This window comes from Grus americana, chromosome 11 (genome assembly GCF_028858705.1).
Source record: "Grus americana isolate bGruAme1 chromosome 11, bGruAme1.mat, whole genome shotgun sequence".
NCBI classification, from domain to species: Eukaryota; Metazoa; Chordata; class Aves; order Gruiformes; family Gruidae; genus Grus; species Grus americana.
This window is the reverse complement of record NC_072862.1, coordinates 21,859,503-21,882,129: the sequence shown is the minus strand read 5'-3', so window position 1 is coordinate 21,882,129 and position 22,627 is coordinate 21,859,503. Positions and strand designations below refer to the sequence as shown.

Genomic DNA, 22,627 nt, shown 5'->3' with positions numbered 1-22,627 from the left:
CAGTGATGAGAGATACAGTCAGGATAGCAATCTACTGTTTAAAGGGCCCATCTGGAAGATTTACATAATCATCAGTTGGAGAGATCTGTACAGTAGATCTCCAATTAGAGCACGCTTGGCAAGGGAGGCATTAGCTTATGGCATGCTGCACTTACTGAAGGGATGCTTTGCCCCCTCTTCTTTCTTTGTATGTTAAAACTCCTCCTGACTTCAGGGGAGGAGGCATATTATAAGTGAAGCTGTGAGACGCTGACGTTTCATTACAGTGGGTGGGAATGAAATAAATATATTTTTTTCTCACATTGAGATCTTCTGATTATCTGAACAATTTTTGCCCAATAGCTCCAGTTCCCACAAACAATATTTCTGGAGACTTAAATGGCAGAATTTTATGTAACACACCTGAGGGGTAAAGGAAAAGAAACATCAGCCTATCCTGTTTCTGCTTAACAGCAGAACTACTAGAAGTCTAACATCCATGGACCATATTAATTCTTTAGGTGATAGTCTTCACTGTTCTGAGTTATGGTAAAATCAAACCCACACTTTAGGTTTTGCTACAGCCTCAGGAAGGCACACAGCATGCTAGCAAAGCACAGCTCTTGTTAATTTTAGTTTCATGCATCTAAAGTACTGTCTAGCACTTCTTCAGCACTGCAGTAATTCCGTAACTGATGGAGCAGATCTAGCTATAAAATATTACATCCCTACACTAGATCAACTCTTAAAAATGGTTGTCACTCCAACACTTGTAACAGACTTTTGAGAAGCAGTTCTCAAATTAAAAAATGGTTAAGTACCAGCCCATATACATTACTTCTTTCTGTTTTTCATCTGGATAGACAGAAGTTCTTTTGTATTGCCCATCTATATGCTTTTAAAAAATCTACATAATCTTTTACCAAAATTCCATTCTTAGTTAAGAAAGCAAGACAAGAACATGAACAGTCAGCTTTCAGTTATTAGTACTTACTCAAGCTATCTGCATGGTATCAGGAAGCATAGATCAGTGCAAGGTGAGAGTAACAATTAAAAATCTTGCCTTTAAACAAAAATTCAGCTACTCCTCAGAGCTTATAAATCCTTAAAGTAGAATTTGGCTGATTGGGATTGGTGAGAAAAACTGGCACATGTGAGGAAAGTAGAAATGGTTCGGAGGAGAGACAAATGCTAACAAAAACCATGTGGAAAGAATTAAGCTCCCAATTAATCCATTCTTGGCCTTGTCAGGTTAGCTTACATTTTCCTCCATTTCTGTTACCCTGTTACCATCCATCACTTTTATAGAACAAAGATTTAGCCATAAAGCCAGGTACCTTCTCCTCCATAATGTATATTCTCTACTGGGAAACTTAAATGTCAAGTAATGTGAAGTTGATCAGTTTTTAAACACCCCATCCACCCTTGGAAGTTCTGAGCAATGCCACTGCTAAGAGAAGTCAAAACTCCAGTCCCAGTAAAAAATACTGCTTTTTGGGGAAAAAAAAAAAAAAAAAAATTGATCCTCTTTCTAATTCTTTGTAACATAACCTGTGGGAAAAGAAATCCATACCTCTTTTATTCCTGGGCTCTCTTAAAGTGAAACAGGAGGATAGTCTTTCTGTTGTTCTTCTCAGCTTATTTTAAATTTAAAGAACTCACTTGATACTCTAGACATTATTTGAACTCTTTCTCTTTTTAAAAAGGTTAAATTTTATTTGAATTCTTTTCTTGAATTAATTTTTGAGCTGCAAGAATCTAACTACAGATGAGCAAATCAATGCTTCATGAAACTTAAAGTAAACTATCATCTTGAGGTGGAATATTTTTCCTTAGAAAATGAGGAATTGAGGAAAACAGGATTTTTGCAAATTTGGCTGCTTATTTACATTACTGAATATGCATTTGGAAAACTGATTTCTAATTTTAGGTACCTATTTTGAAAATTCTGATAAGACTTTAAAAACTTCTTAAACAAAAAAAATGGCTTGTTTAGAAATGTATGTCGAGTAAAAAGCATTTCCATGGTGAAGACATGTATTGTCATTCAGAACTTAAATTCATTTGTGCTGGCATATGTGACAGTTTAGATCATCTTTCTTAAATTACTCTGAGTCAATAATCACTTCTAGTTATTTTTGGTACAGAAAAATAAACTCTACTAGTGATCAAAATCTGCAAATGCTTCATTGTTTGCAGCACTGTCTTGCTAGACAGCTTTATTTTGCCAGGGGAAGAAGAAAGGCAGGGCTCAGTTAAGTTGCACTTTCTCCATGCCTGAATGGTTACCAAGGGTAAGATAGCCGAGTGTCCAGACGTAAGAGGAAACTCCGTCCCGACCATTGGCAGCCAGTGCCATTTTACATCACCGTTGCGTATCCTGCCTAGCCTCCAGCTGCCACTGGAGTATAGCCCAGGTCTCCCACAGCTCCTGTACCACACCTGCCAACCCCTGCGCGGCCGTCTCGGTCACCAAGATAGGCATCGTGATAAGAGATCTGAAAAGGCACTGGATAGTTGTGTTGGACTTACTCAGCCACCTGCATCCTACCCAGCCTCACTGGAAGCTGCTGTTGATGGACAACTTGCTAGGAAATTTATTTGTAGTATTCAACCAAATACTGGCAACACCCATGTCAATGCACAGACAATATGCACCGACATTTTCAATTTTGTAAATAGGAGCTTTATTGTATGCGAGCTGTTCGTTGAGACAACACTGGCTCAGAGAAGTGACTTTGTTCTTGTGGAGTAGGAAGTATACAAAGCACACACAATATTTACAAAGTACCTTGGTACTATTTTGACTAATTTTTACTGGAGAGCTAGTGGTTGTTTCAAAGCTAGATTAGTCACTTTGCCCATAATTATAGTATCTTGAAATCTGCTTCAGTGTTTTGAATTGGCTTCAGGCCTAGTGGTCAGAAAATGGCTCCATCTCAATCTTAAACTTGATCAGTAGCTCTGCGGATTTCATATTATCCTGATTTATAAGTGAAAGATGACAAAAAAGGTGGAGTGCTGTACATAGAAACCTGTGGCATCATAAGCTGCATCTCCATGGAAAAGGTGCGAATGAAGTGCAGACCTTACGTTCCTAGGCTAATGTCCATAAAGTCGAACAACCACAGACACTCAGATTATTTCTGTTACCATTTATGGAACCCTAGATCGCATTATATTGGATAACTGGGTATTTAGAGCTTGCGCGTGAATTCAAAGCACAACCTATTTCATGCAGTAAGACAAAATGGACAATAAATGTTTCAATAGACTTTTTAGAAAACCCCATTTTTTTCTGATTAGTATTTTGGAGATGTGTTATAGATTGCTCAAAAATGTCTTAACCATGAAACACTGCATAAGGAACATAAGCATGCATCAGCTTGCATGTGACACGCTTTAGCACGCTCGGAGGTATAAAGAAGTTTTGGCATTGCGGAGAGGCAATGTGTTATGTACATTGTGTGGGAGGATACACCATGCAGATTTGATTGCATCATCTTGCTTTTTTTTTTCTTTTCTTTCTTTTTTTTTGTTCCAGATGGTAAAACAAAGACTGTAGTGAAACCCGTTTTCTCCCAGGAAGAGGTGGGAGGGAATTTTATATGAGCGAGAAACTTTGCCTCAAGTAGAAATCTGGGGCCTGGACTAATGAACTACCTGTAATTCACATTGTACTAAATATTGCTGAAACTAGGCATGTACTAATCATGAACCGTGCCAAACTATGCATAATTGCTATGCTTTCTCTGTAGCAGTAATTAATTTGCGTTAGCAACTTTGATTAATCTTTCTAATCTAAAAGTGAAGTGCTTCTCAGACATGAAAGGCTCTATAACTGCTCAAGGTTGTTATTGCAGCCCAGCGAAGGGTGTTTCGATCCAGTGGGGGGCAGGACGGGGACAAAACTTTAAAAAAAAAATATCGAAGTACAGCTGATATTTATGAACTCATAAAAACTATTAACAGTTAAAGCACTCTGTTTTGCCACAGAATTCATCGTCTAAACTACAGGCTTCTGTACACGCTACCTTCCTCCTGAAAGAAAAGGGAATTGTCATTAATTCAGTAAGAGGGCTTCTCTGAGGGCTCTTCCACAAAGAGGAGGGTTATATGCTGGAGAGACTGAGATTCCATCCTATAGAGGGCAATGCTAGGTATTTTAACGTTTGTAACATCGCAGTGCAGACTTACCCATAAACTCATTTTAGTCTTGACCTGGAGAAAAGCATTGTGCTAGGCACGATTGTTCAGCTACGATATTGAGTCAGTCCTCGTTGCAGTCCAAAAAGGGTGTCAGCTGCCTTGCCTGCGAGTGATTTGGACACGTCTGCTTTTCAGGAAATATATATGCTAAGATCGTCAACTTAGACTGTGTTGACAAACAGAGCTATCAGATGCTAATGTACAAACTAAATTCTGACATCACTGGAGATTAAAGTTTCCATACTTCATTGCCAACCTCCTGGCCTGAGCCAGGCTCTTCACCCAAAGGAATCCAAAACGGCTGAAAGGATTTACGTCATCAAATGGTGACTGTGATTTACCTAGACTTCATAAACTATCGGATCAACAAGAAGTAAAAGTTCTGAGGCAAACAGATGTGTCTCCACAGACCCATTACAAATCCCATAGGGTGTTTAAGTTAACGTCGTGTTGCTCGTTGTCTCTCTCAGACATGCTAATATTACAGTTAATTTTTCTTGTTTCCCCTGTTAGCACTGTTTCCTGGCAAGGAACACTGCTGCATGTAATTCATGATAGGCAGAATGACGTGATGATCATTTGGAAATGGATAGTCTAGAGATTACTAATGAACTTCCATTTGATTTAGGTAATTAAAAAAAAAAATTGCTATTAAAGCTTTTGCAAGTTAGAGAAATATTTTTAAAATATGCAACTTATTAGAAATGTAAATGCGATTCCTAGAATTTATAATTTTCTATGATGCTGATTCAAAAAGGGAATTATTTGTGGTAGTTTGTTTTCTTACAGTTGTGGTTTGTGACCACATACTTTATAATCATAAAGCTATCCTTTTGATATCAGTCAAGATAGACAATACATATTGATGTTGAAACAAGCTTTGTAGAAGACAGTTTTTAAATCAGGCATGGGACTTTACATTTATTAGAAGGTGTTCACAAAAATAAGGGTAACATCATGCATATTCTTTGCAACTAAACCCGGTTATGGTTACAATTTGGAAATAAATTTAAATAGACATATGGAGATACAGTAGTACATACACACTCTTATTTATGACATTAAGTTAGTGTACTGATAACTCTCAGCAATACATCAGAAGTCTACAACCAGCTGACGGAAAGATTGTATAAGGAGGAAGAAACTGCTGCAATTCCTCACATTATTCATGTGGCTTGACAAGAATGTCAGTGTGAACTGCCTCCTAAACTTGGGAGGCCAGAACAAGTCAAGACTATACTTTTGCAGTACAAAACATTTACACACAAAATACACATGCATTGCAATGCATTGGAAATGGGTAAAGCAAGGAGAAACCCATTACTCAATGCTTTATTAACACAATTCTACAAAGGAGTCTCAAATAGGATTATATAGTTCAGTCACAGTAAGGCCACAATATTACAATGGATAAGGACCTTAGAATTCGGCATTCTGTGTTAGTAATAGAACCCTTCCTTCTTTCTAGATTTTTATACATGATCCTGAATGGTATCTCATCAAAGTCCTTCCCTTTTTTTTTTTTTTTTTTTTTTTAGTTTAACATATTGCTTAATACAACAGTTAGCACAGTAGAGAAGGGTACTGTCACAGGGAAAACAAAACCTATGTAACATTCACGTACTTTTTAGACTATATGCTAGGTGCATTTAGATGAAGCTGGCTAATCAGAAAAAAGACTAGCAAAGGATTTCCTCAAGTTTCGAATAGTTTCAGCTTTTGCTTCATCTTCATTCACAGATGATCGGAAGAAGGATGATTCTGTGAAACTGAAGGCATTTGTCAAAGACTGCGACTTGCTGCAAGACAAAAAATGCAACATGTTTTGTATGGTCATATAGTCTACCAGCTTCCAGCCACATACAACTTGTATAAACTATGAGAAAAGGAAAAATGTCCATGAGATGTAGACAGTTGGTGTGTGAGAAGCTGGATATTCAGCACAAGCAACAGAGTTAGACGTAGCAAACAGAGCTGCTGCAGCACAGCGCATTCCTGCTTTCGTTTGAGAAGTAGGATAGTCTTTTTCTTTAGAGAACACACTGCTTTTTTCACAGATCTGAAACACTGTATTCTAGTAAATTGGATGATGTAAATTAGAACTTGAGGAAAAAGTGGGCCTGCCTGCTAAATCCAAATCACCACCCAACACGGGATGATTAATAATTGTGTTCATAGGGCTGCAAAGAGTTATGCACAAAGAAAAATTAGGTATATCGGCAAGAGTTTGAAGAATTAACCCTAAAGGATTCTACAGGACATTTGATCCTTAAGAGAGGCTTAATGACACTTTATATCTTTTTTAAAAAAATCCCCAAATCAGATATAATTTTTCTTGTCTACAAGCAGTTAGTCTAGCAATGCTATTCTGTTTTTAGTGCTATCATGTAACCACAGTGTAAGGCTCTGTTAGCATGAATAAAATAACATACAAGAAGGAAAATGTCTGAAGTTTAAAACTTTAACTCACTACTTGTCAGAGAAAATATTTAAAAAGTAGGCTTGAATTTAAATAGAAAACATTAATGAGTTATAATCTTTTTATGAAGATATCCATGCATTAGTAACACTAGTTAACTGATTTCAGTTTTATCTCAGTACAGTAACAGGATTTCAGTTTTGGCTATAGTAAAACTGAAACACTTTTCTTATTCACATTGTCTTATACTCTTCACGGTTTGCAACTTCTCTACCTCTAATAATGTACAGCAAACAGTGCTACAGGCGTTTTAGGTTTTTCATAAATTATAGTTGTGTTAATGAGAATAGACTGATAAATGTTTGTTTGTACTCACTGAAAGAGGGAGGGTGGGAAGCAGCACTTGACTTGATTAGTAACACAATAAGTAGCCTAATTAAATATTTATTCACAGATTAATAACATGTACATACAGGTTAGGCAACAGCATGTGGGTGAATACAAAGCAAACACATGCAAATAGAGTTAATCCTACAGGCAGGAGATCTGAGTCTTGGTGTGGACCTAAAACTGCTTCGTGGAAGTTAGAAAAACTACTCCTCTTATGGCTTGCATCTTAAAAAACTTTAACTTCTCCTTTTTTATTTTAAGTAGAGACTATTCTCTTCCATCTGAAGAAGAGAAAGATGAATCTAGATTTGAACAAGGAATATACCTTTCTCCTAGAGGAAAGGGAGAAAGCTGGGAAACAGTATGTGGTACTTCTGTCCCTGTCCTTAACTGTTTTTCTTAAATGTCAGAAGTTCACAATTTCAGTTTCAAGCTATAAGCTAGTTTCCATCTTGCTTAAGAAAATTGACCTCCCTATTCTCTACGTATACTTAAATAATGGAGGAACTAATTTGAGTTTTATGACTGTAAATCAGAATAAAGAAATACACTGTCCTATGAGGGCAAGGAAAAGATTGTCGTCTTTGCATATTGTCACCTGATGCATCTTTTCCACTGAATCAAGGGCGGGTGAGCACTTGGAATTGGTTCACACTAGTATTAGCATATGAGTAGGTGGAAAAATACGAGGGGATCTGTGTTCCTTGGATAAAACAAAGACTACAGGCCAGTCTTCGTGCTTACCAAAATAAGTAGAACGTGTCTGTGACTCTACCGGCAATAGCGTGCGTGAGGATCGCTGTCTTGAAAAACAGCAAATCATTGCTAATACCTTCCCTGTGTTTTCCGTTCAGCGGGTTTAGGCTGTGAGAGGGGATACGGCTACAGATCCTTTCCATATTATTATTCTTTACTGTAGCCCGTGGCTGGCTGGGTATGGCAACGCTAGCGTGCTGTGCGTTAAGGAACCTTCCAGCAGCGAGATGACTACAGACGGTTTTCTGTGCGAGTCCCCTCTGGCAAGGGCCGGTGTGAACGGCTTGTGCTCTACGGTCAGCAGCAGTGCGTAACGCGAACGAAGCGCGTCCCTAAAGAAGCGCAGTTCGGCAGCCACTGTCTAGCACGTTCGTTTGTTCCTGAGATAGGCCTTTTGAAACTGGAATCTGCTGTCTGAGCAACTGCAAGGTTAAAAGTTGAAATAGATAAGACTTCCTCTTTTCTGTGCAGGCTGACAGCACACCCAGATTGTGACGTAAAAAGGAGAAAACAAATACGAGAAAGATGATGAGTTTTCAGACCTAGTTGGGGCAGAAATTGCACAACTTTTATATATATATATAGTGCTTAGGGCATAACTAATGATACTGTCTCACTAATCGTAAACAGAGAATGAGCTTTTTGAGATGTCTTAACCCCATTTTAGACTTGGGACCATATGTACATTTTTTCCCTGACTATTAGACCATCTCCCAAATTACAGTTGCGACAATGAAATCCGTGTTATGGGGAGAAAAGCAAAAGGATAAAGCAAATCTTACTTAAGTTGTGGATGAGACTGAGGCTTCTGTTGTGGAGCAGGCTGTGGAGCAGGCTGTGGAGCTGGCGGTGGAGCTGGCTGCGGCTGCGGCTCCGCTTCCTTTGATAACCTGGTGCTGGAAGGACCTTGAGCCTGGGGACGCGGTTGCTGAGTTGTAGGTCCAGGCGGACGCTGCGGCTGGGAAGCCGAGGGCTTTGCTGACTGCCCAGGGGGGTACATGCGCTGGGGCTGCAATGGCTCCTGGCTTTGTGATTGCATTCCTTGGGGTTGCACTGGGCCCCCTAGGTTCAGTACAAGAAAAACTTCATAATGTTATAGTATCAAAGAATTCTTACTAGATTTCATATCCAACACTTTATAATAATCCTTGAATGTGATTAATTCTACTTTTGAGGCAAAATTCTATTAATATGGACTGCCGTCTCATGTACTCATGTAGTCAATACTACTAATCACAGCTGGCACATTAGTAACTTGCTTGGAGCCCCTATGATTCATCCTTAAAATTGCTAAGTACCACCAAATTTATCCCAGCAGTAGCGGTACTGACTTCCAATCAAAGCAATGGAGTTACACCCACTATAATTTTTGGCCCGGCTAAAGGAGAGGCTGCGAGATAATCAAATATACCAGCAATACCTACTTCAGCAATACAGCTACTATTTTCTGTGTAGCTACTGCAGTTTTGCTCCTCCAAAGTTTTAAAATTATTTCTGTAATCTTCCTCTTAGATTCACTCTTATAGCAGTAAAACAACTTTATACTGTAATTTTCCGGCTAATTTAAAGTCTTTTGATAACTTATTTAACTCCTTAGTGAAATATGCCAAGAACATTACAAGAAACACAAGAAAGTCATTACTAATTCTTTACCAAGGAGGTATTTCCACTGAGAAGGAAGTAGACTGGCAAAATACTGTATCAAGTGTGACACTACAATGTGCAGCAGAGACTTTGGTTGTGAAATCCATGGCTGAAAGATGCTACATCATCATACAGAGGGGTTTTTTCTGCTTTCTGACTGAAATAGTGCTGTGTCAGGTATCAGTGGGCATGCTGCTTTTATCTCATATCAGATGTCTGAATGTGGTTTTCTGGGCTGATAGTTGTTATAACTGAATCTTTATTCTTGCATGTGACAAAGGCACATGGGACATCTGCGTTAAGGGGAAGAACAGACAGGATGAAATTCTGAGCCATTTGTTTGTATAATGTTTCAGTCAGGATAAGAGCTTTGCCGAACAGTAAATATTATAGAAGACAACTGATCTAGATGTTCTGAACATTTGGGAATTTTTAGTCTTACGTAGATATTCAGTCCCAGTAAGAGACTTAATCTATTCAGGTCTCTCAAAGAAAACCTTTGTATCTGGAAGTACTGCTGCAATACACGATTATTTTTTTTTATATTGCTATTATAGTTAGCTTTCCACTTACTATATGAGATTTCAGTGTATGTGTCTGAGAACAGCATGTACTAATGCTTCAATAAGTTTTAATACAGTTGTATCAGCGTGTTGTGGTGCAGAAAGATAAATAGCACGTACTGTATGTTAAGGAATGTGCCTTCATTGTTTATTAATTTGAACCACTTTCGTAGGAAATATTTGAAGGTGATAACATGGTCTTGCAACATCTTAATAAGGATCGTTTTCTTATTAGTCTCCTTTCACTCAATATTGAAAAACAGAAAGGTTTCTTTCCCCCACTTGTACATACAGGCTTGAATGCCAGAAACTTTACACTGAAGACAGATATAACTTTCTTTTATTGCACATTAAGCTGTACAAGATATTTCACATAAAAGATATACTGCTGTCACACTTCCAGCATTTGCTCACTTTCTTGCAGCTGGGTTGTACAAAAGGCAACAATCATGAAAGAAACTTTTACCAAAAATAACTCAACAAAACTGAACATTAAGCCTACACTGTAAAACATCTGTTCCCTGTTACCCACAATATTGCACCTAAGCATGCTTACATGCAGAGAGACATTTTGGCTTGCTTCTCGTCTGTGGTATGTAGTAATAGTGTGCGCCCTTGTAAATCCTTTACAGTCAACAAGCTGAAAGCTTATCTGAAACACCCATCTCCTCTTTGCACACACAACTCACAAATGTCGTGTGAAAAGCACTTGTGAATGCTTGTACTACTACATGCAAAAAATACCAACTGCTTTAAATAAAACCAATCATCAGATTCATGTCTTCACCCCAGGGCAGTATGGTTTATTCACTTTTATGGTGTCTGGAGGGAAGGATTTGTGAACCTGATCCTAAGTGGAATTTTCTTAATATAGAACAAAATAGCCAATGCCATCATTGGAACGATCACTGACCCAGACAAATGCTGATCGCTAAAGCAAAATATTCATGTAATTTACTGATAGGTAGTAAACAGTAGCACTTACCACAAACATTTAAATAGCTAATAATGCATACCTTAATTCTCATCTTACCAGCCAGCTTGTACAAAGAAAAGAAACACTAAGAATGATGATTCTCACTGATAATTTTTTCCAGTGTTTGTAGGGAAAACAGAAGTAGAACATGAGGCTGTTTTCCCTTTAAACAAAATTGTTTGCACTAAACTAATGGCCACTACTCATCTTTGTACATATTCAAGATTAAAATTAAAGTTTTGTGGCTCACTTGCAACTAAGCTTTATGGTATGCTAGCAGTGTGTAGCTTGTGATTCTAGGCTAGATTTCTCACAACAGATTAACTGCCTGCCTGCGTATTTTCTCATAATATTACATTATAAATTGGTTATGCAAAAATCACAAATAATTTACCTGCAGAAAATCTAGCAGTTGTCAGGCATCTCAAGTCTTTTTGCATGTTTGATTTCAAGCAATTATTATAAACTCTATTTATGTGGATAACGCTGGGACTGAATTTTCTTCATAGCTATCTGGGTAGTTCTAGGTTTTACACAGTAGACCTGAGTTGGTAAAGAAAACCGCTGACATTTTTGCCTTGCCTTCTAATCAAAGGGCAAGATCCCGAGCTGGTTAAAGGTACCTTGGTCTACCATCTCCTAACATCTCAGTATTTGAAAAAAATGAGCTCTTACAGGAAGTTTAGCAGTCCTTGAGGTACTTCTCACCAAAGAACCTGGGATTTAACTCTTAGGTAAGCAGAAGATTTTTGAAAATATTTGCATTCGTTTTCATTAAAAATCTCCATAGATTACTAATTCAGAATGACAACAAAAGGTACTACTTAATTGAAATAGGATACATTAAATACTCACACTTTCACTGAGATATTGCACATAGGTGGCCCATTTACATAGCTTTGTAGCTAATAATTTAATGCAGAATTACTAAAAATATGAATACCAGTATGTAAAATAGAAGATATTTTAAATATTCCTTGGGAAGAACTCTATCTTATGGAGTCACTAAAATATTAGACTTCCACTTGCGTATAAGTACAACTCAAATGTTAACAAACTTTATAAAATGATAAATAAAAAGCCTCACTAGCAAATTCTAATCTAGACTTTTAAAAATATATCTGGATCACCTGCCTATTAGTCATGCACACGCACAAAAAAATAAAGGCTATGAGTACAGTGTGCACACACTCACAGAGTAAGCAAAAGTATTTAGATTTGAATCTCGGTGGTATTTTACTTAACGATATATAATACTCAAAAAATACTGTCTAACCATCCATAATGTACAGTTGCACTGGGCTCTAAAGAGGCACATTCTTTGTACACTGTTGACAACAGCCCTGAAATCACAAATTTTACAGAGAAAGGTAGGTAAGCATTACACGCACAGACATGAACAAGTAAACAACCAGACAGTATAGTTGACACTGCATAGAAAAAACACAGTCCAGGTCAGCACTGAAACAATGCAAAAATTGAACAAAACTGGTATGTTTGCTTTTGAGATTGTGTGTTTGTTTCCTTTTTTTCATTTTTGCTTTAACCCTTGCTTTTAGTCTCAATTATCTAAGTAGCCTGGACTTGTTTTGGTCCTACTGCAACGCCATTACAGTCGAGAATGTACTGTAAACAACCTTGAGGTGGTGGTCGCTGAGGTGGGATTTTGTTTGGCTCTGGCTCCTTTAGTGATCCACTCTGGAAAATACATTTGAAAACAGAAGAGAAAAAAAATTAGAGTAGCTTAGTTCCAATTTTCCACTAATTTGTCTTTATTTTCATTAGTAATCTCTTTAGTGGTTGGGGCCGAACATATACTTTTAATTTACTCCAGATAACATTTTCTAATTTAGTTGCTGTCTGACATGATATATGAATCCTGGACTAATCCAAAGCTGAGTTCTTAAAAAAAAAAAAATTGTTTTCCCTTTGCAGCATGTGATCCTGATACACAGAGTGCCTCCTCAGCTCTTACCTCTATTTGTGTACGGTCTTTCTCCTTCAGTTCCTAGCCCCTCGAACGCCTTTTCTGTATCTCACTGCTTCTGCTCTCTTTTTTTAGGATAGACTGAATAGAAAATGGACTTCAACAGATACCTTTGTGTAATTTAAGAAATAATTTCTTTTTAATTACATTCGCTTGTATCTGGAAGCACTAGCACAGCAGGATTTTTTTTGCTAGTGATATTTTCACTTTGATTTGCTGACAGTAAATGGGAAGGGAGATGGACCGCTTTAGGTTAGCTGTTTTGCTAAGCAAAATGAAAGAAGGAAGCAAAAACCACAGACAAATAATAAAAATAATTGAAATTACTTCATGCTACTCCATCTGACATGTTATTAGAAACACATGTAATACTTAACTTTTCAAAACAGGAGATTTATTTGGCAGAATCCTTTTCAAATGTATACTTGTCGAGAGGAAAAGATGGGCCTGAACCAAAACCTTGGAGCAGAACACCCTCCGGGAACATTAGCATTTGAATCCAAACTTTGTCTTAGGCCCATCTCTAATATTTTGAAAACTGAAATATGTTAAATCATTGGACATAATAGCTTGGGGTTTTTTTTTAAGGATCCAGAAATTAAACTGCCATCTGTCAAGAGGGAAAAAACCCAGAGTGTATTAAATAGTAAATGTAAAATTAATTAAACATATTTCTTGCAAAGCTTACTGGTTTTTTTCTGATAAATTTGTATTTGATCTTAGAACTACAGAAATAAATCTTACTCATAGTACTGTGAATTCCTGCACAGCAATCTAGAAGTTACACTTTTAAATGCTACAAGACAGCAGCGCTCTATCGTATGCAGCTGTTGCAAATCACTTTGTCTGCTTTAGCTATGTAAATAAAAGGATGTAGGACAGGTCCAAAACTCTAATTACTCTGAATTACCAACCTTCAGAAGACCAAATGAGGAGTAAAAATGATACGTACAAAATGAATGTGGCAAAATCGGATCCTTATATTAGCTGAGCAGTTACATAGGTCTCGGAAAGCATCACTGTAAGGAGGAGGATACATGGAAGAGAATTGCAAAAGGAAAGACAGCCACCAGAAAATTTTAAAGTGCTTTAGCGTGGGTTAAAGTCTTCTCTGTTTTGTTTCTCTCCTTCCTCTAATTTTCTGAACCACATGTAAAAGCTGACATTCTATCCTATGTGTGTTTCAGTAACATTAAGCATTTGCGGTATCCGCTGTCTAACGCTCGTGAGCTCCCTGAAACAACGTGCATTTACATCAGTAACTCCCTGGATACCTTGAGAAGTTGCCCTGGAGGAGCGAACTCCTTTCATATTGAGTGCCATTGTTCTGGCGCACCCGGCACCCTCCTCTGTACGCCTGTAGGGCCCCCGGGTGCGGGTGCTGCAGAGCGCCTGTCTCTCCTTTGGGGCTGCGGTGACACATGGCGCTGCCCTCAAAGGGAAAGGAGAAGTACTCGGGCGTAAGGACCTCCAGGAGTTTCTTTCTGGAGGACCAAACAGATCACGTGACTGTTGTTAGAAAGCACGCAGAGTATTTTATAAGGAACATTGCCACGATTACCACGCGACAGACTTCCTAGCCTCACAGAGGGCCCTAAACCCACCCATACGGCTCTCGGCAGCGGCAGACGATGGCTAGGGAGGATAGGAGCGTTGCTATTTTTCTACTAAAACAAAAGTAAAAGAATTATGTAGGCAAAACTCATCTTTTATTTAGAAACTGAAAACACAGGCTGGCAATTTACATTCACATCTACTTTAATGTTAAAACAACATCTGCAGGGCCTCTGTCTCCTCCATGCCTTGAGGCTGAAGCAAATCTCCCATTTGTTCTTGCTCCGAAATGGTCTCGGGTTTTATCGCACACACCACCTAACTGACTTGACATGACAACATCAGTACTTATGCAATCTGCCTATCTCTCCATCTTAGAAAGAAATTATTTTATCCTAAATTAAGCTTTCAATAAACCATACAGAAGCTTGCTAATCCTTACCTCAACTGTTCTGAAAGTTCAGAGCCTTTGTGCAATTTCTGTTGAAGATGTATTTCCCCCTCTCTAGTCACTGACTGCAGCTGTCCTGATTTTACCACCCACACATCCTTTTTTTCACCAGATATCACCTGGTGCTTCCAGGAACCTCACCCACACTCCAGGCCAATCACATGGGTATATTACTTTTGCTAATTAGCCAACCCACCCAGGCTGACCCAAAAACTCTAATTAGCATTACATTCCTAATTGAGAAATCTTACTCATGGTTTTTCAATGGGCTGTAGTAATGCAGTCCTTTTCAAGAGCCTTTCTTTCAGACAGTCAGAAACCTTGATACTTGATATTAAAGACAAGCTTTGAACCAGTCTTGTTTGCTGTCCTGAGCCAAGGCCTCTAATAAAATCCAGGCTTCTGCTAAAACACCAGTTGTTGGCAAATCGACTACAGACTGTTATTTCTCACCTCTCCAAGGTGGTGTGCCAACGTAATTGTAAGAGCTGCTAACTCCTTATAGGCAACACAATCCCTCTGAACAGAGATGCTGGACTAGACCTGTCCTGCAGATGTATTCACCCCTCTTGTTTTTTTTTTTTTTCTTTTCTTTTTTCCTTTGTTGCCCAGCCTAGAAGCTCACCCTCCTACCACTTTCTTTTAGTACAAACACGTTTTTCTGCACACAGTTCCGATCTACAAACTTGCCTATTGCTGAGTTGAAACGCTGCAGGACTCAAGGACTAGAATGCAGAATAGATCATGGAAAATGACCCTGAACAGATTCTTGTTTGGATGCTCCGGGCTAAAGAGCAAAACTAGTAGTACAGAGGCTAGAAACGACAGTGTTTAGTATGGTTTAGGATGACCTAAGGGAGGGAGGTGTGGTAACTGCTGTCGTAAGGAGCCCTCTTGGTTTTCATTTTATGGAGCACAACATTCATATCCCATCCAAATTCCCCAAAGAGAAGGAACTGCTGATGTTGATAGTAACATTATATAGAACTGCTTATAGAATCTCTCCTGTTCAAAGGCGATTTACTGTTTATATAACTATTCTTAAAAAATACAACTTTACTTGTGGAAACCTCTAAGCCACATGAATGCTGAAGTATCCTATAGCGATTTCTCAACTCTGCGCATAACAATTGATGCTTTGGTTGCATAATGGTCTTAAAGAATATTGGCTAAGTTAATTATAGCCAGAGCAGAAAACCCACTACTTGTCTAGAAGACAGATGTCTCTCAATGTCTCTGTAGCACTGCCTTCCTTTCCAGACTTACCTGAAACAGTCGCCTTAGAATTTTAGGTGTAGAAATGGAGGAAGGAACGATTTGTTCTTCAAAGCTTGTTGTATTAGAATTTGATCAGTGGTATTACTTCTTTTTCTACCTTGTATATTTATATAAATGCAGACTGGATTCATATATACTTGAATTTTGAATAGTCTGAAGAATGTTGAAATGGGTGGGAGCAAAAGCAGCAACTTGGCAGGGAAATAGCCCTTGGGCAAAAGAGATGCTAAACTGAGTCCCAGCAAAAATTGATTTTGATTTGGCTGAGTTTGAAGATTTTGTGAACTATAGTTGGAGCATGTATAGTTGTTCTTGGGTTTCGTTTGGTTTTCTTTGTAATGCAATGATAGAAGCTTTTCATAGGTATTTCAATATTTGAAGGGAAAGCCATGTTTTTCAGGTCAAGAAGTAGAGGGATCAATTGAGAATTGCCAAAATACGAACTCAGTTAGATCTCATAAAGGAAACAAGAATAAATCGTAAAACAATTAACATGAGAACTAAGAAAAAATGTGATTGCTAAGCAGAGAGGTAATTTAGGTAATTTAAGTAGGGTGTCAATAGTAAATGAATGTTTGAGGTGTCCTAGATTATGATAAATACAGCAGCAAGGGCAAGGTGGCAGGTGGGATAAAAGCTAAAAATGAGATGGAGATGAAGAATCAAAGATTTTCCTGGGCTCATATTGGTCAGACCAGATACTCTTCATCTCGGAAATCAAAACCAGCTGACTCATGAAATACAGAATTCCATACCAGACATCTCTAACAACTGGAAACGTGCAAGTTACACGGGAGAAGGTTAAGCACTAGTACTACAGGAATTACATTGTGGGTAAGGAAAGGGCTGCTGAGGAGACAGGCAGGTTATTGAAGGTTAGTGAAGGAAAACTAATGGGGAGGATAGAACTGGGACGTAGAACTCATGTAGAATTTTCATTCATTGAGTTGGCACAAAAAATTAGTGGTGTGCTACTAAAACCTGTAGGTGATACAGAGCTGGAAGACTACAGGACCAAAATATCCTAAAGACAGAATGAAGTTGATGAGTGAAGTTTAAAGAAAAAAAAAAAAATTTAAATGTGATGTCCAAAATAATTTATGGACTAATAACATGCGTCTGTCAGAAATGCAGAGCTCACGAACTGAAATCTAATGGGAAAGATTTGTGCAGTGAAAAACCCCCAAATCTTATCACACACTCAGTGAAGTATTTCTGGCCAGTGCTAGGCATGATGCTGTGTATCATTTACATCAGATGCTCACGAAGGATGAATGTAAGCTGATCAGGTGCAGAAAAGGGCTATTCAACTGACCGGGCAGATGGACAAGTCTATACCTACAGCATTTGGAAGGACATGTCTTGCTTAGTTTAGCAAAATAAAGGCTTGAAGGCAGTACAGTTTCTTTTTATAAATATATTACAGTGGTAAAGAACTAGGCAGAAAACAAGCTGGACTAAAGGACAATGCGAACCAAGAAATGGGTATAAACTGAGTAACGCTGGGCTGGAAATAAGCACATATTGTATCATTTAGCAAAGCAGTGAGATCTTGACGTGGCTTTCAGATATGGAGCATCCCAAAATAAGGAACTCCTCAGCACCTTGTTGCTTACTGCTTTATACATTGGATGTGCGGTGAGTGTGGCAGGGACACTTACGGCTGCTGCTTCAGACCTTACCGTGCTTGGGGTGAATCTGCCACAGGTGATGTACCTGCTTTATTGTATTGCCAGCGGCGCTGAACAGGACTACAAGGGGTTTGCTATTTACGGTATTATATATTCCCCATGGACTGAGAAAGGCAGTGAAACAGGGCTAGTTACAGCTATAATGGAGAGATGTGGCAAGGCACACCTCGAAAAGAAGCCACCTTGGCTTTGTCTAGTGCAAAGGGGGCAGCTAAAGGAGAGTTGGCTCCTGCTTTTTACAGTGTTTTGGAGTACCACCGTTTAGTCTTGCCCTTCTCCACTGAGGAAATCTGTATGGAAAAGATACTCTCAGCAAAATTGATGCCAGGTTAGAGTTTCTCATGAAGTTGTGATAAAGAATTCAGAAATTTAGAGCAGCTTTTGTTATTGCTCAACCAACTTTCCAAACTACCCGTGTAACACCATTAAGATCTTCCTCTGAGTGGGAAGGAAAATGACTGCTAAAAGCAGCGTAATTTTTACTTGAAATAGTATTTACAAAACGTGCTGGAAAAGGGTTGCGTTTTTTTAAACATCAAGAAGTATTCTAACTTGGATTTATAGACAAAGTGCTTTCCACTGCTAGATAAGTAATTAATTCCTAGAGAATAGTTTCCTTCTTGAATATTTGTACACACAGTCTTAAAAATGAGTACCCTAGTATGGACTCACTGCTGTTAAAAGGTACACTCCAGTGTTTTCCCTGAGATACTGAAACAGGTGACCTCCCATTGTCCATTCCAGCCCTATTTTCCGTTATTCTGTTGAACAAAAACAATCCCACCCACCCCCCAAAGAGATGAGGTTTCTAGAGAAAAAGTAGGATGTTGATTTGTCAGGGATAACATTTCTTAAGAAGTAGCATCGCCTGTAGAAGCTAGATGGTCTCCTCCCAGAGCCAATCAGTAATTCCAATGCAGTCTTATTTTATTGCAGCTCTTGCTCAAAGAAGCCAGATTTCAACTTCTGTTTTTGAAAAGGGAACATTAAAAGTCTGCAGTTGCAACAGCAGCTTTCAGGCAGTTCTTTCCAGTGAAAAAATTGCTCCCCATAGACAAAGAAGGAATGTGGACTATGTGATAGGAGAGAGCTCCCCCTGTGTGCTAAAGCAGCTGAGACGCAAACGTGTACGCGTGCATGTTTGTACCAAAGAGCTGTGAGAAATGACAGGCAAGTGGAAGTGGTACAGCACATCCAGAAGACTGTCCAGCTGCTGGAAAGTTAAAACTTCCTTACCCCTTTCTCAGTGTAGAGGAAAAGGTACCCCTTGGGGCTTGAGAGTGCTAAAATCCTATGCTGTTCTTTACGTTGTAAGGAATGTTTTGACCCTTGAACCCAGGGACTTTGACCCTGGCTGATGCTACGCTGCATCTGCTCCTCCAGTCTTAAAAAAAAGAAAAAAAAAACCCAGATTTTTTTTTAAAAACATGGGATGGCAAGTCATCCTTGCATGAACGGGAAGCAATTAAGAGCTGCAGAAGTTCATCCTGAGCCACAAAGATCCATCGTTACTGGATCCGTTCAGAACTGAAGTTTATACTTTGAAACAAGAGTCAGGGAGTAAGATGGTGGAGCTAACTCAAGACCAGAACGCTAGTATATGAACCTCTCCGTCAATGGTTGCACGCGCTTCTCTTCTTGTGTCTCCTGGTGCGGCACAAGTACGGAGCCACACAGAGGAGGTACTGGTGGTTGGTCTGAACTCTGACGAGCTTCCCGAGTCTCTCCTAGGAGTTGAGAGATACTGGAGAATGATACATAAGCAGCTGAAGACAAGCTTGCTCTGCTGGCAGCTAGCCAGACCGAGCACCGACCCACCACGAGATTAGTGTCTGAAGCTGGGGGGGGGAGGTTGCTTCTTTTTTTCTTCAGACAAATCAAGAATATTTGAAAATGAGCTGCTCTGTTTTGGATTTTTCTGTAATTTCTCTTGGTGCTTATCCTTGCTTAAAAAATTTAATGCATATTTAGCACATGGTCCTTACTCAAAATAAACTGTGGCCATGACTGCTGGGGAGAGGGACAGAATCCTTGCAAGTTAAACATGGAGTAAAGCCAAATAGCTTTGCTTAACACATTATGATTTAAAGGTCAGAGAAATCAAATAAAAAAGTCAAGTGGAGACAGAGAATGATAACAAAAAAAGTAGATGGGAAACACCCACCGCAGTGGGGAAAGGAAAGGAGACCAAGGAAAAGCCTCCAAAAAAAAGATATTTCTATTAGGTTCAGCTTAAATAAACAAATTCAGAGAGTAAAAATAGATGAAAAATAAGATAAAATAAAAAATCAAAAGGATGTTATATGATAGTAATTATAGCATTAAGACAAAGCAGAGAGATCTAACTGAGACTTTGCTTTTCTATTTGTGTATATGGCAGCTATTGCCTGTTCTGGAACGATGGGATTACTGTTTTCCTTGTTTACATTTCGAAAAGGCTGGGTTTTGCTCTATAATGGAATAAGGACATTTTTGAAATCTCCCCAAAAATGCCTGTGGGACAAGAAAGCTATTTCTCATATAAGTCTACTAAGTGCTTATAAAGGCTCATCTATAGTGGTGGGCTCATGATTACTGAAAAATTAAATGTTTTCCTTGTTCTTGAGGGTAGTCGCCATGGAGTTTCAGAATTCTCAAAGATAGCGTCTGCTTCTGCCAATACAATTGGCAGATTGTGAGATGATCAGAAGATCATCTGGCAGAAGATAACAAAAAAGTTAACAAAAGCCTCATTTTGTTGTGTGAATGAAGACAAAAAGAGTATTTTTGTTATGTTTGAAATAAACAGGGAAAAGTATCTATTAACTAGTGACACTCGTTACCTTTTTCAGTTTTAGCTAGCATTTTGTTGCCTCCTATATTATAAAATGATTAGCATTAAGGCTATAGCACTGTATCCTACAGACAACTGAAGTAATCCTAATCATCCTGGTCCTGAAAGGACTCTCAGGTTGCCTGTGAGGCTCTTTCCTTCTGGCTCTTCTAACGAGTATTTCTGTGAGGAACTCCTTCTCTTACCAAGCTTTGCTCGGCTTGTCTGCAGGGATCATGTGCTTTTCCAGGTACACTGCTGGTGATGAGCATTCAATATAGAGTATTCAGAAATTAAAAAAAAAAAAATAGTATCAGGCCACAACCTGAAAGCTTTTATTTCATTTGGACAAATTTCTGTTGATGTCAGTAGAAATTCTGACCAAATAATCCCAAACCTTTAATATATGCCCCTTTTAGTAAATTCTCTCTTACAGCCTAAACGTCATCAGATCCCTTCGGAAGGGCACTCTAAAGGCACACTTGGTTAGCTCTTGGCACATCATTTCAAAACAAGCTAAGAAAGATAAGCACCTATTAGTGTTTTGATTTAATCATCCTCATTTAACGGCTACATTCACAGCTAACCACCAAAAACGTTTATGTAGACATTTATCACTAGCAAGTATCCAGCAAGCTATTTACCTGTTACTTCTGTTGATGAGTGAGACTAAATAAGCAACAGAATTGAGCAATACATACGTACCACCCTTACTAATTACTCCATCTACTGGTACAGGATCTTAGGAAGTATTTTAAAATAGGTTATCTTAACTTTCATGATCAATTTGTTAGTAAAATCTCTGCTCAACATTTATATATTGCATCCCACTGTTTTTTAATTACTGTCAATAAAAAAAAAAACCCTTGGGATTTATTTTCCTGAATGAACTTTGTTTTTAATATATTACAATACCTGAATGTCAAGTTCAAATGCTCAAAATAAATCAAGCTTTGTGTAATTATATGGACATCCTTCACCCAGCAGTTAAAGTCTGAGTCTCTGCCTCTGTTGTGATCTCTGTCACCTATATGAAGAACACAGTATCTGCCCTGAATAGGTGTCTTATTCAAAGCTGGACAAAACAGCCTTGGTGTCGGCGAAAAAAAAAAGCTATCATTTTATACATGTGATAAATAAACTTGGCTGTTGTAAATTTTGCTGGAATGGAGTGTGCCTCAAATGTGGCCTTTTACCAGGATGTGGTGAGCTCAGGGTCCACACGTGTTTATTTTCTTCTGCTTTTCTTAATTCCATACATTTATATTAGGATCTAAAAGGGTAAGAGCTGTTTTTCTTATATTTTCACAAACGTAAAATAACTAAAAAGGTTAAACCCCCTCCTTTGATTAAAATAAGCATCTCCTCTTCCAAATATGCACAGCTAAACATTGTGTGTGCATATATACACTTATATATACATACGCATTAGGGCAGCACATTAAAATATGTTCCATATTAAAATAATGAAAATAAAGGAAATAAATACATTATAATAGCATTGTGAGAAATTTTTGAACAGGGAGCATTTAGTATTTGTAAAATGCATACCCAATTTCTTGTTTAATGTGATACAGCTTCTCTAATGCGCTGGAATACTAAATAATACGCAACTCTCAAAATCCGTTATCCCACAAGAGAAGGAGTCACAAGATGTCGCTGTGATGCAAATAACCAAACCTCACTGCAGGAAAAGGGGCATTCGCTCTGGAGCGAACCTCCAGTATTGCAAAAATGACTTGTAAAAATCGTTTTAAGGGGTAAGAATGGCTTCTGAAAGGGACTGTGTTCAGCGTTCTGTGATGTAGTTACGTCCCAGCAGTATTTGTCATTGTTCCTTACGAGTTTTGAGGACAAGGTTTTAGATTCTCTGCCAGTATTTTTAGGAAGGCATCTTGCTGCTGCCTAATCTCCCTTT

The 22,627-nt window shown here is 38.4% G+C and overlaps 1 protein-coding gene across 1 annotated transcript in view; it reads right to left on the bottom strand.

The window, feature by feature from the left end:
* Nucleotides 1-5,081: 5,081 nt before the first annotated feature.
* SYN2 (synapsin II) overlaps nucleotides 5,082-22,627 on the bottom strand; it is a 186,827-nt gene continuing 169,281 nt past the window's right edge. The window contains exons 11-13 of the mRNA XM_054838018.1: nucleotides 12,574-12,634; nucleotides 8,536-8,815; nucleotides 5,082-5,987 (exon numbers count right to left, since the gene is read on the bottom strand). Of these exons, the coding sequence (XP_054693993.1) occupies nucleotides 5,852-5,987; nucleotides 8,536-8,815; nucleotides 12,574-12,634 (477 nt within the window). The 3' untranslated portion in view covers nucleotides 5,082-5,851. The remainder of the gene's footprint in view (nucleotides 5,988-8,535; nucleotides 8,816-12,573; nucleotides 12,635-22,627) is intronic.